The sequence below is a fragment of the Ursus maritimus genome, unplaced genomic scaffold (genome assembly GCF_017311325.1).
Source record: "Ursus maritimus isolate PB19 unplaced genomic scaffold, ASM1731132v1 scaffold_36, whole genome shotgun sequence".
Taxonomy (NCBI): domain Eukaryota; kingdom Metazoa; phylum Chordata; class Mammalia; order Carnivora; family Ursidae; genus Ursus; species Ursus maritimus.
In genome coordinates, this window is record NW_024426230.1 from 752,847 (window position 1) to 773,435 (window position 20,589).

Here is a 20,589-nt window from a genome sequence, read left to right on the forward strand (position 1 = left end):
CTAGTAAGAATGTTTTTCCCTTGGTTGGTGCTGTTGGCCAGTACAGGGCCCATAGTGAGAAGGAGCAAGAACAGTAGGCCTTCCAGATGCTCGGGGACCCCTAGCTAGGGAGGAAAAGGAAGCTTAATAATGGCATAAATTGAATTTCTCCCCAGCTTAGTAGGATAGAAGACTTAGAATTAACTTCAATTTGACATAGAAGCAATTAAGAAATATAAATTTCTTGCCCGTGTTTGTAGAGTAAGATTCATAACCACTAGGTAGCAAAATATTTACTTACAGTACTTCACTGATTTTTTTTAAGTGACCGGATGCTCAGGAAGGGTCTTTATTTGGTCACAAGGTGATGGATGGGAAGGTAGGAGGCATGGAGGGGCCAGTGGACTCCGGGAGGCCTTGTGAGCTAGCCCGTAGAGCAGGGGAGGCTCTCCAGGCAGGGATGGAGAGAGTGGGGGAGTTAAAAACGAAATAATAGGAGTTTTACATCAGATGGAGATTTTGCAGAGTCAGATGGAAGGCAACGTTTGTTACAAACTTTATCCTCAACTGAGGCAGCTGGACCTATCTGTATATTTCAGAGAATGACTCTGCAGAAATTGAGCTGAGCCCGGGTTCACATGTTCAATAGTGTTGGCAGCCTGGGAGGAAACACTTGTAATACCTAAAACCAATTAAGAGCTAACATCTATACAGGACTTACTCGTGTCAGCAATAAAAAAGAAACTTCAGGGGCGCCTGGGTGTCGGGTAAGCGTCTGCCTTCAGCTCAGGTCACGATCACAGGGTCCTGGGATTGAGCTCCACATGGGGCTCCCTGCTCAGTGGGGAGTCTGCTTCTCCGTCTCCCTCTGCCTGTCTCCCCCCCACCCCCGCTCCCGCTTGTGTTCTCTCTCTCTCTGAAATAAATAAACAACTAGTTTTGCGTTATTGTGTGAGAACCTACACTCTATATCCAAAAAACTTCGGTGGTATCTGCTACTTACTTAACCTTAGTGGGATTGGATTTGCTTCGGGAGATTTAGCAAGTGGGGAGCCCTCTCTTCTGCTTCTCTACCGCTGCTTTACAATCGCCGTAAAACGGTGCCTGGAAACAAGAGCTGTTCCGAGCATCCTGACTCTGGAGGCCGACTGAGCTCAGCTGCGCAGTGCGTCCTGGAGGTCTGGCCTGTTCTTATTCACACGGCGGCTGGAGCTGGTCGGTTGCGTGGGGTTTTCCACTCAGCAGTCTGGCACCTGCGCTGAGAAGCCTCGAGCATCCGGGAACTGGGGCAGGGGGGCAACCTCGCATCTCTTTCTGTCCGGGTGGCATCTGCCGGTGGCGGCCTCCGCGTTGCCAGACTTCATACACAGCGGCTGAAGGCACGCGGCGCGAGCGCCCGGGAGAGCTACCGCCGGGCAGAAGCTGGATGACCTGGTCTCGAAGGATCCCTTGCACCCTGCTGCATTGCGGGGAGCAGGCGCACGGGCCCACCCCAGCTCTCAGGAAAGGACATGGACGCTACCTCTTAATAGGGGAGTGTCAAGATTCCGGAAGAGAACGTGGAATGGAAAATATTTTGTGGCCAGTTTTGGAAAATGCCATCTGCTACGTTGCCTCCAGTCGAGCACGGCTTCGGGCGATTGCAGAAGCCTCGCTAGGATGGCCAAGCACAGCCGTAGGACGCGAACAACCTCCCGGTTTCTGCAGGAGAGCTGCAAGCGGGGAGCTCTTGGAGCATTTCTCGCTATCCAAGCGTCCCCTCCACGTGGGGCCTCAACATAGTGCAACCTCGTACGTGCAGCTGGAGGCACCCAGAGTAAGTGTCCCCTTCCTCTGCTGTCACTCCGAGACCACTGCCTGCTATCCCCGGATGCTGAGGCTGGGTAGCTCCCCAGCCACCCTGCAAGGCAGCTTGTTCATTTGACAAAATGAGTAATTAGGGGAATTGCTAATGATGTTTTACAGCCTGACACGAATTTTAGTTTCTGGCAGCTATGTGGCTCCTGTAGTCCCCTGCGCGTTGTCCTAAGGCTCAGCAAAGGGGGATCTGGGTGTGGGGAGGAGTTTTAGGACAAGTGCGGGCATCTGAAAACAGACCCAGGTGCTCCCTCCCTTTCCTTCCTTTCCTTCTTCCTCTTTTTCATCTTCCTCCCCTACCCCCTTTCCACTCCTCCTCCTCCTCATCTCACTCCCTCCCTTCCCCCCAACTCCTTCCTTTCCTCTTCTTCCTCCCCCTCCTCCTCCTGCCACCTTCCCTCCATCTTTCCTTCTTTCCTTCCTCCCTCCTTCCCCTTTCCAGACACACAGAATTGACTTTGTCCTAGTCCATTTATGGCCCATGCTAGGCCTCTCTTTTATTTTATTATAATTTTATTATTTCCCCTTTTATTCCTTGTGCCTGCTTCTATTTCTCTCACCCTCCCAGCACCTGTGCGATAGTATTTAAATCCGTGTTCTTCCATCCTATTTAGATATTGTGTGTCCTTGGAAAATGCGTTGTCTTATTTTGAAGCATGTATGTTTTGAATTTAAATAAACTGGAAAGACTTTTCATTCTGTTTCTTACTGTTTTTCACACAGTACCACGTTTTCGAGCTCTATCCATGTTACCACTTGGAAATCTAGTGCATTATTTGAAACTGCTTTATACTATTTTATTTTATGTATCCAACGCTTCTTTACTCATCCATTCCCTTCATGGGGACCACTGTTCTGCCGCCAGTCACGCCGTGATGAGCACCCCTCCGTGTGCTCCACCTGGAAGAACTCACAAGGGCTCAGGGCATACCCATTCTTAATTCCATCAAATACTTCCAGATTATTTTCCTGTATCACCGCACCGATTTTCATGCCCACTAACGTTTTTGCCAGCACTTTTAAGATTTTCTTTCTTTCTTTCTTTTTTTTTAAAGATTTTATTTATTTATGTGACAGAGACAGCCAGTGAGAGAGGGAACACAAGCAGGGGGAGTGGGAGAGGAAGAAGCAGGCTCACAGCGGAGGAGCCTGATGTGGGGCTCGATCCCAGAACGCTGGAATCACACCCTGAGCCGAAGGCAGACGCCCAACGACTGCGCTACCCAGGCGCCCAACTTGTAAGATTTTCTAATTTTTGATTATCTGATGGTTATAAGTTGATATCTCTTGGTTATCTTAGTTTCCACTTATTTGATTACTAATGAAGTTGCTCATTGTTCATCACCCATTTTGGCTTTCTCTTCTCAAATTGGCTTTTCTACGTTTTTAACAGTTTTTTTCTGCTCTGAAGTTTACTTTTTTAAAGATTTTATTTATTTATTTGACACAGAGAGAGTACAAGCACGGGGAGTGGCAGGCAGAGGGTGACGGAGAAGCAGACTCCCCACTGAGCAGGGAGCCCCATGTGGAGCTCAATCCCAGGACCCTGAGATCATGACCTGAGCTGAAGGCAGATGCTTACCCGACGCCCAGGCGCCCCTGAAGTTTCTTTTTTATTGCTGACACGAGTAAGTCCCATATAGATGTTAGCTCTTAATTGGTTTTAGGTATTACAAGTGTTTCCTCCCAGGCTGCCAACACTATTGAACATGTGAACCCGGGCTCAGCTCAATTTCTGCAGAGTCATTCTCTGAAATATACAGATAGGTCCAGCTGCCTCAGTTGAGGATAAAGTTTGTAACAAACGTTGCCTTCCTGTTTGTCAACATAACTATATCTGTAATTCAGCTACTTGGAAGTTTCAGCAGGATATGCGGAACATGCTACAATATATATTTCTCTTTATACAGTAGAGATGTTTCTGCAGATAGTGTGCAAATCAAAATTTGTTCACTAGAAAAAGTTAATTATGCATTTACATCTTGGTGGCGCGGAGCAACACGTATCCCAAACGGACGGTTTGAATTCTGAAAGGGTACCCATTACGCACATTTGGGAAAGTAAATAATAACCTCCTGGTTGTTCATTTTCATGCTCTGGAATTACGCTTTTATTGTTGGTATATAGAAAGTGACCCGTTCTTTGAAGGCTTTTCTAGTATTTTCCATCCCCAAATCGCTTTCTTCTTACCAGTTAGAAAGATACCGATGTGTACAGACTAGGTAGCTGTCTCTCCAAAAGAGAAATCATTTCAGGGCAAGAAGTAGTAAAATTAAGGCCATTTTCCCATTTCTATATCAAATGACCAGGAGATGATAGCAACAAAAGTCTTCTATTTTCTCAATGCCTTAAGACACTGTCTTTCCCCAAACCCTCGGCTGCTAGTTCCCCATGTCAGTTTCCCAAGAGTACCATAGGCCGGTGCTTCCCAAATTTTGCTCCATGTTAGAATCACTGGGGGAGCTTTTACTAATCTCAGATGCAGGTCACACCCAACACCAGTTAAAGCAGAATGTCTTAAGGTGGCATTGAGAAATGCCCAGGGGATTCCAGTGTTCAGCAGGGTTTGGGAAACTTTGCCATATTCCCCCAGCAGCCGAGGGCTTTATCAAGGCTAATGCTAACATTGGGGAATTGTTTCTGTCCTGTCCTAGACACCCCGTGAGAATGACACTTGTTAGAACTTGGCGTTCAAGTGTGAAGTGTTGAGAGGGTGAGACTCTCATTACTCTTGCCATCTCCCCTCTCCACCTGACGCTTTCTGCAAGTCATCTCTTCTTTAATGAAATGGGGGTAATTGCTACGTCACGGGTTTGTAGTAAGGGCTGGCCGCAAATCTGGAAAACAGAGGATACTGTGTCTGACACACATCAGGACTTTAATAAACGTTTGGGAAAGTCCACGCCTTTTTAATGGGATACATTCAGGACCTGCCTTACGCAACTCTCCCTCTGAAGGTGACTTGTCCTTCCCAATGGCACCCCAGCAACTCCCCACAGGCTCCTCCCTTTCTGCTCTTTATACTTTGGCCCTCCCCACCCTCAACTGCTCCCTGCCCGTTATTGTCAAGGAACAGCCAGACACAAAGGACTTTCTCAGACCCATGATCACAAGGATATGTTACCTGTGAGAGCCACTGCAAAAACAAAAGGTGAGAGGAGCTAGCCTAGTAGGAGAGATGGGGAAGAACCGGGAAGAACAGATTAGCAGACAGGGCTGAAAGCATGTGGAATTGGATGGAATCAGTGTTGAGACAATTACGGGGAAGGAAGTCATTCGGCAATAGGAAGAAATAATCAGGCACGGGTACTTTGGAGCACCCTTTCTACATGCTCAGCGCTGCGGTGAGCACGCTGACGGATTCAGGAGAAACAGGAGCTCTCAAGGAGCTTGCAGAAGCAAAACAAACACAACCCAACGGAATGGTCAGAGAACAGTTCAAGGCCAAATGCGGACAGCTGAAATGGTCCGAAAGCGCTTTCTGGAGCTTGCAGGGTCACATGAGATTTTATTTTATTTTTTAAAAGATTTTATTTATGTATTTGACAGAGGCAGAGCACAAGCAGGGGGAGTGGGAGAGGGGGAAGCAGGCTCCCCACTGAGTAGGGAGCCCCGATGCGATCCCAGGCCCCTGGGATCATGACCTGAGCCGAAGGCAGACGCTTAACCGACTGAGCCACCCAGGCGCCCCTCACGTGAGATTTTAACCAGCAGAGAGAAGGAAGTAAAATATCCCAGGGGTGGGGGAGCAAATCAGGGGCCGGGGCTGGAGGAATCCGATTACTTACCCTCGGCTATGTCCTGTCTCTTCTTACTCGGTAGGAGTTAGAGCAGAGGATGTGAAGGGACTCTTACCCCTCATGACCCTAATGGTGATCATTTTCCTGATGCTTCTGTTCTGGGAGAACGAGCTGAATGAGGAAGGAGAAGTGTCAACCATGGAGCAGCTGCACGTGGACTACCCTCAGAGTGACATTCCCGTAAGGTACTGCAACCGTATGGTCTTACAAAGAGTCATCAGGGGACCTGACAACACCTGCAAGAAGGATCATGTCTTCATCCACGAGAGGCCTCGAAATATCAATAGGGTCTGCGCCTCTTCCAAAAAGAGGATTTGTCAGAACCGTTCTTCCACTTTATGTTTCCAGAGTATGACCAAGTTCAAAATGACAGTGTGCCAGCTCGTTGGGGGCACCAGATACCCGGCCTGCAGGTACCGCATGTCCTCTATGCAGGGGTTCGTTGTCGTCACTTGTGATGACATGGGGCCAGTTAGTCTCCAGGGATACGTTGAATAAGTTGAGACCGGGGCCTGAGATCCTCTCTTTCCTCTCTCAGGGGTACTCACTCTCCCCGAGGCACACCTGAACTGTGGACCGGGGGTAATGCCTTGAGCGAACTGGGGAGCCATTTATGCTTCCAGTATTGCTGAGCTGGAATCTTCTTATTCTGCTGTAATAATAATAAAAAAAACCCTCTACTGAATTAAATCATAAGCATGTGTTTTAATTTGTTGTCCCTTTTTTTGGGGTCATTTGTTGAGAGCCAAAAGTGAATCCGAGGTAGAACCGAGATTTGGGTAAAGTGAGCGAGGTGCTCACTTCAGGTTCAAAATTCAAGCCCCAGTAATTTATATACACACATTTTTTTAAAAAATCGAAATTAATGCAAAAATCTCTGATGAATTAAATATCAAAGTTTTAAGTCAAGACCCAGTCTGACAGGGGTGGATTTAGGGTGTTAGGGAATTGCGCCAGTACGGGGACAGATCCTATGATGTGACATTTTGATGTTTCTTGATCAGAGATTATTTTGCATTAAATTAAGATTTTTAACTGTTGGGGCGCCTGGGTGGCACAGCGGTTAAGCGTTTGCCTTCGGCTCAGGGCGTGATCCCGGCGTTCTGGGATCGAGCCCCACATCAGGCTCCTCCGCTGGGAGCCTGCTTCTTCCTCTCCCACTCCCCCTGCTTGTGTTCCCTCTCTCGCTGGCTGTCTCTATCTCTGTCAAATAAATAAATAAAATCTTTAAAAAAAAAAAAGTTTTTTAACTGTTGCATGGGCTTTTTGGTACCCCCCCTTAAGTTTTGTACCTGGAGTGAGTGTCTCCTCCCATCGCGCTGTGCTCCCAGACTTGACCGTAGGTGTCGAGGCACTTGGAATAGTCGATTAGGGTCTTCTCTAAAGATGCCATGTGTGACTCAAACTGCACCTGTTCCCATCAGCAGCTGCCTCTGTGCCTTGAAAGAAAGGCAAAGGGAGAGCAGAAGGATTGCCTGACCGGTCCGAAACCATGTCCCTTAAAGACCGTGGAAGGAAGAGAACCAGGATTTCCAGGATGGGATTGAGACTCTCAGAGCTCAGTGCCCCTCCTCTTGCATCCCCAGAAGGAACAGAGAACTTGCTTCCAGACTCCTCCTTTCCCCCTTTAGATCTTACAGCTGAGCTGGCTGTTTAGCTCCCCCACATCCAGCTGTGGGCAGGGCGTCCTTAGAGTTAGAGGGCGAGGGGAGAGAATGAGGAGAAGGAGAGGCTCCTCTTTCCGGGGATTTCATTAAGTCCCGTTCTCCGAGCGTTAGTCCGCACACCTGGGAAGCGAGGGGCTTGGACTAGCTAGTCTTTGAGGTTGCCAGGCCTGTTACTCTACAATTCCATCTCTCCTCGTTGGAGGGGAGGGTTAGTACAGAGGGGTCGTGAGAAATAATGGGTAATTGGCAGCTAAGCGCCGGATTATGGGGTCACTAATTCTGAGCTATGGCATTTCCATCCTGTGAGAGCCAGAAACACAGCGAGCTAGAGCGGGCACAGGCAATGCCAAAGCTTTAGAGGGCCCTTTCTGTTCTCATCTTTTCAGTTGAGAGACTTCAACTGTTGCATTATTTATTTGGACTTAGTTCAAGGTCAGATCAAAACAGGAGGTACACCTATGCTAGTTGTTAACTCTGTCCTTTGCAAGCATCAAGTTCTAACTGACTGATTCGATTCAGGGAGGGGGATATTTACAATTGTGAGTAAAGGACACTTTGCAGCCTTGTAAGTAGCAAGGCTGGCTTATGACCCATTTCTCCGGGGGAGTTCCACTGTCACTGTTGTCTTCGTGGATGTTTGGATGTCCCCAAGGAAGCAGCGCCCTCAGATGCTGGGCGGGATCAAGTGGTCCCTAGCATCTGACCTGCAGCAGCAACATTTCTTAGGCAAAATTTTAAAGTAGCTGAAATATGTCTATTTAATGTCCCTGTTTCTGTGTTCTGAATTCTGATTCCTTTTCCCGCCCCTCTCCCTAGGCTTTATTGGCTCTTTTTTCCTTCCTTAACCTTCCTCCTTCTAAGTAGAAACAAAACCTTGCAGATAAATGCATTCCCATTAAGGTGTAAGTAACTGAGACTCTCCAGCGAAATCTGTTCTCAGAATATTTTCAGTCAATAGGGATCAAGACCCAATTCAAATGAATTGCGATGTATTAGACATTTGTAGTTGGAGAGAGCATTTCTTTTTTTTTAATGGGCACCTAGCAGCCCAGATCAAACCCAGGTAGCTGTGAATTCTGTGCACTTGAAAAAGATGTTTCAGAAAAGTAGTTTCAGTGCAGAATCTGTGCACTGTTCTTCCTTTTCATTTTTCTCTTCATTGTCTTTCTGTTTTTCTATTATCACCTCACTACTGATGTTGACAGTAGAGGATATTTAGGAAAAAATCTAAAGCCTTCTTCCCTACTCCCTTCAACTCGCAGCAAGTCTGTGCTCAAGCCACACATATGAATACATCATTAATTCCTAATCATCTATCAATAATCAATCAACCCAATTATTAAGGCTTATCTATTCTCAGTACTTGGTCTTTGCTCTAATTTCACCCACAGAACATTTTAAAATTAAGTATAATAAAAAATACAAAGTCTACTTGTGTTCATGTCAAATGAGTGATATAAGAAGTGAAAGATTATATAGAATTATAGAATCAATATGTTGCATATTTAAAACTACCATGACATCGCCTGTCAATTATACGTCAATAATAATAACAAAAGAAATGAGTGATAAGATCAGGGAAGTGAACAATGGATCTGGTAAATTTAAGCAGTGAAAAATGTGTTAAAGAAAGAATATGATCTGAATTGGGCTCTGAAGGATTTCAAGAGGCAGAAAAGAGTAGGCTTCCAGAAAGGGCCAAAAATGGAGAGACAGAATAGGGTGCATGCAGAGAAGGGTGGGTCACGCTGATGTGACTGCAGCAGGGTTGTGCACCAAAATAATGGGAGAGAGCCTTGAGAAGCAGGGTGAGATTAGATCAGGAAGAGCCTTGACTAAGTGGCCTCAGGGGATTAGATTACCTCCAGCAGGGAATGGAAATATTTCAAGGCTTTTGAAATAGTGTCATTGCAAGCGCTGTTTTTAGAAAAGCAGTGTATCCAAGGAACCGGAGGGGTGAAGAGCGGTGGTTAGGAGGGAAGAGGGATAATGTGGGAAATGCAAGGGAAAGAGGCTCTTAGAGGCGGGAGCAAAAGAAATTCTTTCTAGAGCAAGAGAAAGAATTATCACCCTAAATAACCATTCTTTCTGAGGTTTTCATTATGAATTTACCAGCGTTGATCTCGAGTGAAGGATTTTGTACACCAGTCAAGCCATGTTATGTTGTTAACACATGTCGAGAAACTACCACATATGCAGTTCGGTGTTTGATTCTGTACAGATTAAAAAGAAGCAGAAACTAAGTTCCAGGCTCAAGGAATTTTCATACTTAAAAAGAGGGAGAAAAGAATTACATGTACTAACCAACTTGCAAAATAAAAAAAGAACATATAAAATGAAGTGCGATGTAATCTACGCTGCAGGGTTTCAAAATGGCGAAAAACAAATCACTCTGGGTTAAAGTATAAACAGGGAAGATTCCACAGAAGAAGAAACAGTGATGTTGCCCACGTGTCACGGGGATTCTGGCAGCCAAAGGCACACTTTATGAAGGTCTCTGAACATCCTTGTTTCCATGCTGTCCCCTCCTTCTGTCTCATGCAATCCTACCTACCCCTTTCTTGCCCCTCCTTCCCTCAGCTAGACCAATAACAGAAACTTCCAGGAAACAAATACACTTTCACTTCTTGCCGGGGAACAAGCTGGACCCACTTTCTCTTCAGGACCCACTTGCCAAAGGAACTGGTAAAGAGAAATTCCATGACTGAGAATGGGTGGGAAAAGGAATGAGACATGTTTTCAAATGGCTGCCATGTGCCAAGGTCTGTGTGAGGCTGTAGGAGCCCGGCAGTAATAAGGAATGTGTTGGGTGAGGTTATGGTGACCACGATGTGGGTTACAGACCCTCCAGTGAGATTATAGACAAGGGGAAAAGGGAGAGAGATACCTACTTGGTTTGGGTCACTTTACACACATTCTCTTATATAAGTCTAAGTCTCACCTTTCTTTCTTTTTTTTCACATGGGGAAACTGAGGTTAGAGGGAGCAGAGTAAATTGTTTATGAGTAGGTAGGGGCACTTGAAGCTGGGTCTGCAGATTCTCCAGCTGATTATCTTTTCATGCCGCCACCCCTCCATTGAAGGAGCCCGAGCGTACATGTCAGAGTCAATCCTGGACTAACTGCCATAAGGAAAAAAGAACGATCTCATTAACATTCTCCTTATTTTCATCCTTTACTTTTTTTTTTTATTTCTACTGCAGAAGAGATTACCCTAGATCTGAGATGGAGACCTTCTCTCTGCTGCTACTCAGCCTGGGTTTGGTTCTTGCAGGAGCTTCAGAAAGCCTAATGGAGAGAATTAAAGAAGAATTCTCAGGGGGAGAGAGGCAATATGACATGGGAAACAGTGACCAAGGCAAACAGACTATTGAGGTATTAATGAACTTGACTCTGTTATATAAAAACACCAGCCTCAGTATGTCCAAGGATATTCTGTCTTCCTCATTATTGACATTTAGAAGATTACATTATAGCTTCGCCAAAGGAAACGGTCCAGGTAATGACAAAGAGTATCGCAATGACATGGTGGTCCGGAGAAAAGTTTCAGAAGCTAATGGGTCACTCAAGTTAAGCTATAACTTCATCCATGGTTCCATGGGAGTCATTCACGGGGCCCTCAAAGCCTCCAGCTGCAAGTGTGGACAGAATCTCGGCATAAACTGCTCTAGGAGCCCAGAACCGGACACCACTATGTGCCAGCTCGCTGTGGGCAAACAATTCCCCAGGTGCCAATACCACAGTGATACCTCATTAAAGAAAATACTGGCAGTGCTGACAGGTCATTCTCTGATGAGCTGGTTGGTTAGTGGCTCTAAGCTGTAAATCCCACTGGGCTTTGAGACCAGAGTCTAACTAAAGGACATATTTGTTCTTATTATTGTTTATTTCCTTCTATTATCTGACTCTACCCTTTCAGCACTATAGTAAACTCTTGATTATCTATACTAACTGGAGGAATGAAAAAATCCCAAACTGTGGAGAATTCGATTAAAATTTATAATTGATCCTGGAGTACAGATACACACACACTCTCTCTCTCTCACACACACACAAACACACACACTTTCTCTGAATTAAACTGAATTCCATCTTAACTCAGCTATAAAGCCAAAAGGTAGTCCACCCAACTTGACAAAATTAAGGAGAAAAGGCCCAAAACCCATATTGATAACTGAAAGTTAATTGTACTGCCACTGAGACTATTCAGAGAAATAGTGAATGAGCATCGGAAATATTGTTATCACTGTTCTTTTCAAATAAGTGTGTGCATCGATGCACCAAATGTGAACACCCACCCGTCTAACAGTGTCTGCCTGTCCTCCAGAAGATTCCAGAGGAAAATGGTGCTTTTTGCTTGGCCTTTGCCCTCAGTCAACAGCTCGGGCCCAATGGTTGCTACAGATGGAGTGGTAAAGCTCTTACTGCCATTTCTACTCAGCGTAGTCTTGATTTCCCGAGGATGGCAGGCCACGGAGGAACAGAGCAGGTAGAAAGATGGCAAATAGGACGTCTCTGCCAAGTGCTGGGCAGGCTTAGTCTTCAATCTCGTTTATGATGTTGTATTGGATTTTTTTCACTACGAATTGTTTATGTATAAGTTTTTATGGTTCAACACTCTACACAAAGTATGGGCACTGATCTTGTTCATTAATGTGTGCTTCCACTTTCCTGCTCCCTCATCTTACATCCTCCCTCCATCCTGAGACCTCTCTTTTTTAATGTCCTGATTGCAAATAAAGGCATGTAAACAAATGTTACGTCACTGTAACACTTTTCTTACTGTGCATCACTCTTTAGACATCAATTCTCCTAACGTTTTTCACATTTTGTGCGGAACCCTCATTGTATTAATACTGCCACACTCTGACAATCAACCAGTGTGTGGAATCAAGGGCAGATATTTTCGTATCTTTCAGCTGGGTTTTCCTTGTCAGTATGGTGGCTGCTTAAATTAACAGTCACTATGGGCTTGGCCAAATAGGTGTGTAGTCAGCACTCCATTTTCTCTTGGCAGCCAGGGGAGAAGGTGATAGAGGGAAATGCTTGGGGCCCAAAGTTTTCTTCTCTGTAGGGGGAGATCCCAGGGCGCTGGCAGGGAGATATGGTCACTGAGTTCCATTCCAGGGATAGTTCTGTGTAGCAAGCCTGCTGCTACCACCCATTCACCAGACATGGAGTAGGCTCTATCATTAGCAGGGCATCCAGAGGGTCTCCTCTTGGTTCAAACTTGGTTCCAATTGGAGTAACTTCTTTCCTTCAGCAGAGGCCTACTGTAGAGTCCAGCTCTAGGTGATGCACATGGGAGCCCCAGAGACAATAACTACTCAGACTCCGGCAGAGTTTTTTGGTTATATGTAAGAAAAAGCACATCCAGCCTCGTTCAGAATTTAGTACAGATTTCTTCCTTCACCAGGAGAGAAGAGCAAAGACCCAGAATAGATACCCCTTTCTATGCCAGGAATATCCTCTAAAGAGTTTTAATTAAGACCAAACTTTCCACTTCTCTGAAGGAATCCGGAGCTCCCAGGATCTATCCGATCATCATGCTATGAAGTCTGAAAGATGTCAGACATGGGGGTGCCATTGAGTGTCAGGGCTCCTGAGTACTAGCATTTCCCTGTCACCCCTATGACATGATGTGCATCCTAATGTCCTTCATGATGGCAATAAGTAAGGGATTTCAGTTTTTAAGGCACTAAGTCTTCATAATGTCCCTTCTCGGCTCCCAAACCATAGAGGGCTGGAGGAATTTTTTTTTTCTTGTGGTTTTACACCTAAATTTCTCAGGCTGGCTCTCAACGCCACTCATGCCCAATTGTCATCTTACCTAGCACGACCCCAGCACAGCCCAGGCTCTATTGCTTTGAGGCTGCTGTCTTCACAGCCCACAGAACTTGCGTCCTTGTCTTCACTCTGTTGGTGGGCTGGTCCTGATAGACTAGGAAGTCTTCCCTTCCTCATTCTATCACCCCAGTCCACTCAATCACAGAAGCTCCCTGGCTAGGAGGAGCCCAACAAGTGTCTCTTGCACTTGCTAGAAAGTTACCTGAGAGTAGATATGTGTCACCTCCCTATAGGGACAAAGAAACATTAGGGAGGATGAAAGGAGGGGATAAAGGAGACAGATCTAATCACAAGGCCCATGGAGGGAGAGTCAGATAGAGAGAGGACATTGGGAACGTAGTGATAAAGAGGTTTGAGACAGGGATACTAAGAGGGCTATTTAGCATAAGAGAAGTGCCCTTCTTACTTCCAACCGTTCCCTCTGCTTTTCCAACATAAAATGCACTAAATTCCCTTTAACCAACAATTCCAAAGTGAAACAAGTCCCCGGCTCCAAGGGCCCCGGATGGTGCGGAAGTAAGGAGAGCCTTCGTGACTTTACAGGTAAGTTCTCATACGCTTCACTGACTCATGCCCCCCGCCCCCCGAGTCATTCCACACCACTAGGATTCAATTTACTTATCTACACAATGCAGAGGTTGGATTAGATCTGGGTTCTTAGACCTTGGTATGCACCAGAATCATTTCAGGTTGCCCGCCCCAGCCGCCCTCCTTGGTCTCAAGTTGAAGCGGTCCGGTGAGGCACGGGGCTTCCCAGCGAGACTTCTTTTCCAAGGTTCTCCGAGCTGACGTGATACGAGCCACTTCAGCATCCAGGTCTTGTGACATTGGACTGGCCTCCTCTGTGATTTTTTTTCTTCCCATCAGCTAGATCCCCAAATGGACATGGGTGTGACTCAACTGTAATCACTCAGATGATCATAGCGTTCTAGGGACGGGCTGAACAGCGAAAAGGAAGGAAGGCATGCGCCTGGATACCTGTGCGAGGCAGTTATCTTGCCAATCTGGACTGCTTACTTTGGGACTATTAAATGAGAGAGAAATAAACATGTATATTTTTAAATGCACTGCATTTTGAGATTTTGTTCTGTTAGCTGAGCTCTACCCTAAAAATGTACTAACTTTAGGAGCTATTATTAAATACAAATCCCTGAGCCCCAGTCCAGGAGATTTGGGTTCGATAGCTCAGAGATAGGATTATAGCGTGTGGGATTTTTACAAGTGTTAGGTTTGCTGATGTGGTTCCAAGCTTGAACCCTACTAGATTAGATGAACTTTCTTTCCAGTTACAGAACATTCTAATTCTAGTCCCAGGGACAGAAAAAAGGTTGCTGCCTATGTACTCAGAGCTTTTGAGGACAGCACTAGGGTGAAACAGGTCATTAACTCAGAGAGCATCCCCCTCATACAGAGTGTTCCAGAATAGCTCCCTGGCCCTGGGATGCACCTGGGGGCAAGCACATCCGCCTTCTAACAGGGACTCATGTTTCCAAAAACACGAGAGTAGCCCACTTGTTAGAAGAAGGGTCACACACATGGAATGCATTGCTGGCAACCCGAAAACTAGCAGGTTGTGGATAAGATGGCAGTTTTTTTTTTTTTTTAAGATTTTATTTATTTATTCGACAGAGATAGAGACAGCCAGCGAGAGAGGGAACACAAGCAGGGGAAGTGGGAGAGGAAGAAGCAGGCTCCCAGCGGAGGAGCCTGATGTGGGGCTCGATCCCATAACGCCGGGATCACGCCCTGAGCCGAAGGCAGACGCCCAACTGCTGTGCCACCCAGGCGCCCCAAGATGGCTGTTTTAAATCCCTAAACCTGGGGGACCTGGGTGGCTCAGTTGTTAAGCGTCTGCCTTTGGGTGTGATCCTGGGGTCCTGAGATCGAGCCCCACATCAGGCTTCTACTCTGGGAGCCTGCTTCTTCCTCTCCCACTCCCCCTGCTTGTGTTCCCTCTCTCGCTGGCTGTCTCTCTCTCTGTCAAATAAATAAATAAAATCTTAAAAAAAATCCCTAAACCTTCCTGTTTATTGATATGTTAAACTTTTTCAAGATCACATATGATAAATGACCACAGGGATGATTAATAGGTAATAACAATAATTAGTAACAACAATTGAGTGCTTATAAAGTGCCAGGCACTGGTCTAGAATGTATATATTGCTTTTTTATTCCCAGAACAACCTCCATGAGATAGGTTATCATCATCCCACTTCCGTGAGGAAGAAACGGAAGCACTGTGAGGACACGCCGTGTGCGTGACTTTGTCCGTCACCTACAGTCTTCGCGCTTCAGTTTCTTCTTCAAATGTGCAGTCCCCCCGGAGCAAACAAGGAGGGTCTGATTCCAGAGGCCTCGCTGGTGGCCCTTCACCTTTATTTCCTAGGAGAAGGCAAACTTGCCCGGAATGATACAGAAAGAAAATGGTGAAATGCTCCCTAATAAAAACCCCACCTCACAGGATTGTTTTGAGAAATATTATTACTGTTTCCATTATGATTAGATCTGGGCACTGTGTTAAACTCCACTGAAGAAAAACATCTGCAGTATAGATGGCTGACAAAGGGCTGATGTCTTTCACATATAAAGAGAGTGGTCTATTTAATAAGATGAAGATGAATACACCTACAGAAAAATAAGCCAGGGACACAGACAGAAAATTAACAGAAGAGGAAATAAAGAGTCATTAAACATTTGGAGATGTTCCCCCCCTCCTACTAAAGGTAATACAAATAAAAACAATGTGATATCATTTTTTACCTGCCCAATCAGCAGAAATAAGATTAAAATAATAACATAGTGGTGTCATAGGTACAGGAAAGGGGACATTCTCGTGCACTCCTCCTGGGAGAACAAATTGGTACATTTGCTGTCTCTCTGGAGAACTGGAACTAAACCCCATTCTAGTTTTCAGGTTCTCTGCACATTTGATTTCTTTAGTTCACTGATGACACTCCTCCCTCCTCTCATACATCCTTTATGTAAAAGACTCAACTCAGTCAATTCTGGCCCTTAGGACTTTGAGTTTGGTATCTCACTGGGGGCCCGAGTTGGCCCTGGGGCTTGTCCTACATATGGTCAAAGAACAGGGCCTGGTTGGCAGAGCCCGAGGCATGAAAGCTCCAGGCTATGCTGCTTGGTTTGCTCCCTCTTTCCCCAGCTCAGGCTGTTCTAAGAACTCCATGTTCTCCTTTCCGGGAACATGAGCTGAGCCCTCAGACCCATCCCATTAAACACCCCTCCTGGCCACAGGAGCAGGGCCTCTCAGAGGAAGAATCGGCAGGAGTGGGGACTCAAGAGCAATGTCGGAAGGATGGACTCTTGAGAGTGACCACTCTTCCTGCTCCCCTTCTGACACCTTTCCCCTCCTATCCCTTTCTCATCCAACGTCCATGTTCTCTTCTCTTGCCCAGATTGTGCCCCCAACACACATCTCCCTTTTGTACCCTATCGCGGCCTCTGCTTTCTCTCTTCCTTTCAGGCTTTGCACCTCTTGACTTTATAACACGTGTTCTTTTCTGTGGGTCTTACATTCAGACTCACTGATCAGGCGTAGAGTGACAAGTTGGGTAGGTTTCCAGAGTCCTGCCATCCCGAAGCCTTGCGCTTAGAGGCCACTATGCAATCTGTCACGGTTTCCGCACCTGTTTATCCAGGCTCCGGGAACACATGGCTCCGAGTTGCCCAGGTGGAAAAGGACAAGAACAGCACGAATTGCTGGACTCAGTGGGTGCTTCTGCTAGTCTGCTCCCCGGTCTGCTGAACTCCCCCTTGCTTTCCTTTAGAAAACTCTGGAACGGCTCCATTGTCTTTATGAAAATCATACTCATTGTAACTATTTCAATGAACTGCTTCCTCACCAGACAACACGATTGTGGCTATGAACATCGCTCCATGTGTAGCAAATTATATCGACGTAAATTTGTTTTTATCACGGTTCAAAAATCACGTTCATCTTTTTTAAAAATTAGTTTGTAATTTTATTTCTCACGTCGGGCAGTCACCTTTCCATAAATTATAAAAGTTGAAAGTGGGGGCACCTGGGTGGCTCAGTCGGTTAAACATCCGACTCTTTGATTTGGGCTCAGGTCATGATCTCAGGGTTGTGGGATCGCGTCCTGAGTCAGGCTCCATGCTCAGCATGGAATCTGCTTGGGATTCTCTCTCTCCCTCTCCCTCTCTCCTCCCCCTGCTTGTGCGTGTTCTCTCTATAAATAAATAAATAGATAAATAAATAAAATCTTAAAAAAAAATAAGTTGAAAGGCATCTTTGTGTAGCTCAGAAGGGTTGAATAAGCTTTTGGACCTAGTGGAGAGACATGTAATGAGATGACAGTGACAGCCCGTGAAGGGGACAGAGTAGTTAGAGCGGTTAATGAGCAGAAGATGTTTATAGTCAAGCAATCGAGAAACTTCCATATGTAAGGCGTTGTACCAGCTACTGTGAGGAAAACGCATAAGTAAATGCACCCTCACTACGTAAGGTATTGGATACAGGACAATAGAAGACCATCTTAAGAGAGAGAGACACACATATCTCTTTTGTCTGGAGTGATTCCTGTAGGTTCCTGTAAATAATAAAATCTGCAACCTGATGGATAAGCCATTCAAATAGCTAAGATCTGGGGCGCCTGGGTGGCACAGTGGTTGAGCGTCTGCCTTCGGCTCAGGGTGTGATCCCGGCGTTATGGGATCGAGCCCCGCATCGGGCTCCTTCACTATGAGCCTGCTTCTTCCTCTCCCACTCCCCCTGCTTGTGTTCTCTCTCTCGCTGGCTGTCTCTATCTCTGTTGAATAAATAAATAAAGTCTTTAAAAAAAAAATCAAATAGCTAAGATCTGAACAGAAGAAGAAAAAGGTACTAGGAATGGGAACAAACACCTAAGGAATAGGTGGAAAGATCACCATAGACAGATGAGTACTGGATCCTTTGAGTGTTGGAATAAATAATTTGCTGTTTTCCCTACAGGATTGTGATTGCCTGGATAGTGGCTCCCAACGATGTCCCGGTCCTAATCCCTAGAGATGGCAGATGTTACTTTATATGGCTACAGAGACTTTGCAGATATGATGAAGTTAAGGAGCTTGAGATGCGGATTCTCTGGGTTGGTCCTGAGTGCAAATGTCAGTGCTCCCATGAGAGAAGGAGTGTGGCCATTTGACTACAACAGAGGAAGACAATGTGACTGGAACGACACAATTGCAGAGCATTTACCTCAGCTTATGGCTGAGCAAAGTCATCTCACACAAAGCCTATTTGATAATAAAGTGTTGCGTATCTCACAAAAGCTTTGAATACTGTGCTGAAAGTGAAAACAGGATGCTTGTACGGGGACAGAATGGTTCTAAGTGTGCAGGACGTTACCCTCACGACCTGTGGCTGCCGGCATGAGAGCGCAGTACCGCGTGTCACCACCTAGCCCAGGAAAAGGACCAAATTCAAAAGTTGAAGTACAGTTTCTACTGAATGTGTATCACTTTTGCCTCATCATACAGTCAAAAAGTTGTTAGGTCAGACCATCATAAGTACAGACACAAAATAGATGAGTGCTTGCCAAGGGCTGGCAGGAGAATGGGGAGTGACGGCAGACGTGTTCGAGGGATCTTTTAAGAGTCGTGGAAAGGTCCTAAAGCTGGATTATGTGACGATCGCAAACTCTAAATTTACTAAAAATCACAGAATTGTGCACTTCAAATGAGTGAATTTTATGTTATGTAAACTATACTTCAATAAAACTGCTAAGGAAAAACCCAAGGAATTTATCCTTGATGCATTTTCCTGATCTTTATCCATCCTAACAGCAAGTCCTGTGGTTTTTATGTCCTAAAGAATTTTTAAGCCTATCATTTATCTTCTTTCTGGTCTGCCCAATTTTTGTTGAAGATATTCCCCGATCACTTCCTATCTGATTTCTTCTGACACACCCTCGTGCCTGCCCAGCCATTCTCCAGTGTGCAAACACAAGCTTCTTCTTTTTTTTTTTTTTAAGATTTTATTTATTTATTTGACAGAGAGAGACAGCCAGCGAGAGAGGGAACACAAGCAGGGGGAGTGGGAGAGGAAGAAGCAGGCTCCCAGTGGAGGAGCCTGATGTGGGGCTCGATCCCATAACGCCGGGATCACGCCCTGAGCCGAAGGCAGACGCTTAACGACTGCACCACCCAGGCGCCCCCAAACACAAGCTTCTGATCAAAATATAAATCTGCTCATGTAGACTCAAGTTAAGATTCTTTTCAGATGACATTTGGTTATTTACAAACACTATTTTCTGTTGGGTGGTTGCTTTTTTTTTTAATCAGTAAGAAGTGATTTTCTTTACGTATTACAGATATCACCACCTTTCCTGTTCTGTGCATGGCAGGATAATTTATTAAGATACTAATATGGTTGCTTTTTTTTTTTTGGTCCTCCAAGAGATGAAAACAATATAATGCATTTTTCTCTTTTCCATCACCAAAGAAGGCGAGTTTTTGTACATATGCCTCGTGGGTTGCTAACATCTTTTGTATTTCCAGCCAGGTAATGGTAGCGAACAGCAATGAACAGTAGAGAAAAATGTGCTAGTCTCCCAGCGATTTGTGTGTTAGGCCTACAAAAGAAAGCTATAGCCAAGAGTGAAAGAAGAAAGTCCATTTCCCCGAAAGTGGAAAGATAGGAGAATGTTCTTTCGGGGTAGTATAATTCCTGACCCAGTATTCATATCGCCCCCAAATGGAGAGATGTGAGGGCTGGCGTCTAAGTTCAGGGGTGGCCTGGGGACTTTTTCCTAGCACACTCTGAGGACAGTTCGTGTTATGTAAAGGCACCAAAGACGGTCCCTGTATGTCGGCCCTCTGTTTACTTCTTTATAGCAAGTGGGACACATGGGTTCAAAGAGGTCGCCAGTGTCAAGCTCAAATTTTTACCTACCCAGTTGTTTTAAACGTAGCCTCGATACGTATATTTTTTGGCCTGTTAGAGCATGCATGCTCTGCGTACCCCATAAAACTACACCCAACATCTGCAAGCCGCAGGCGAAATGAACACGGTAGCTATAATAAAACAAAAAACACAAGCTGCTGCTGCTCTTTGGAGCTGTTGACGCAGAGACTCCCCTGAGCTCTGCTGAGCGCCATCTTCTAGTCATACAAACCCCCCTCGGAATTCCCTCTTCCCTGGGAGTTTCCTCGCTCCCCACTCCCTGCAGGGTGATGCCTCACCACACGTTGTAGTCTCTGGGAGGTCGCTGCCAGGAGGGACTTCACCCACACGCAAGCCTGCCGAGCAGCACCCAAATACAGCTTGTTGTGTGCCCCTGCCGCACGGTGGCCAAATCTTTTTCTTTGATCAGCCCCCAAATTCCTCAAAGGCACTACAATTCTTTCTTTATATGGTGATCCCTGTTCCAAGTCCCCAGCCGCTGCCCAAGACTTTTTTTCTCCCTGGTAACAAAATTCTGA

General features: G+C 45.7%; 2 protein-coding genes across 2 annotated transcripts; both read left to right on the forward strand.

Annotated features, from left to right (window-relative positions):
* The first annotated feature begins 5,625 nt into the window (after positions 1-5,625).
* On the forward strand, positions 5,626-6,134 carry RNASE12 (ribonuclease A family member 12 (inactive)). The gene has a single exon (XM_008683678.2). The coding sequence runs from the start codon at positions 5,697-5,699 to the stop codon at positions 6,132-6,134; it is 438 nt and encodes a 145-aa protein (XP_008681900.1). The 5' UTR covers positions 5,626-5,696.
* Positions 6,135-10,527: 4,393 nt separating this feature from the next.
* On the forward strand, positions 10,528-11,225 carry RNASE11 (ribonuclease A family member 11 (inactive)). Its single transcript, XM_008683676.2, has one exon. The coding sequence runs from the start codon at positions 10,528-10,530 to the stop codon at positions 11,125-11,127; it is 600 nt and encodes a 199-aa protein (XP_008681898.1). The 3' UTR covers positions 11,128-11,225.
* The last annotated feature ends 9,364 nt before the right edge of the window (positions 11,226-20,589 follow it).

Excerpts from the sequence above, each read along its gene's own strand:
- RNASE12 (XM_008683678.2), top strand. The coding sequence starts at position 5,697 with ATGACCCTAATGGTGATCATTTTCCTGATGCTTCTGTTCTGGGAGAAC.
- RNASE11 (XM_008683676.2), top strand. The coding sequence starts at position 10,528 with ATGGAGACCTTCTCTCTGCTGCTACTCAGCCTGGGTTTGGTTCTTGCA.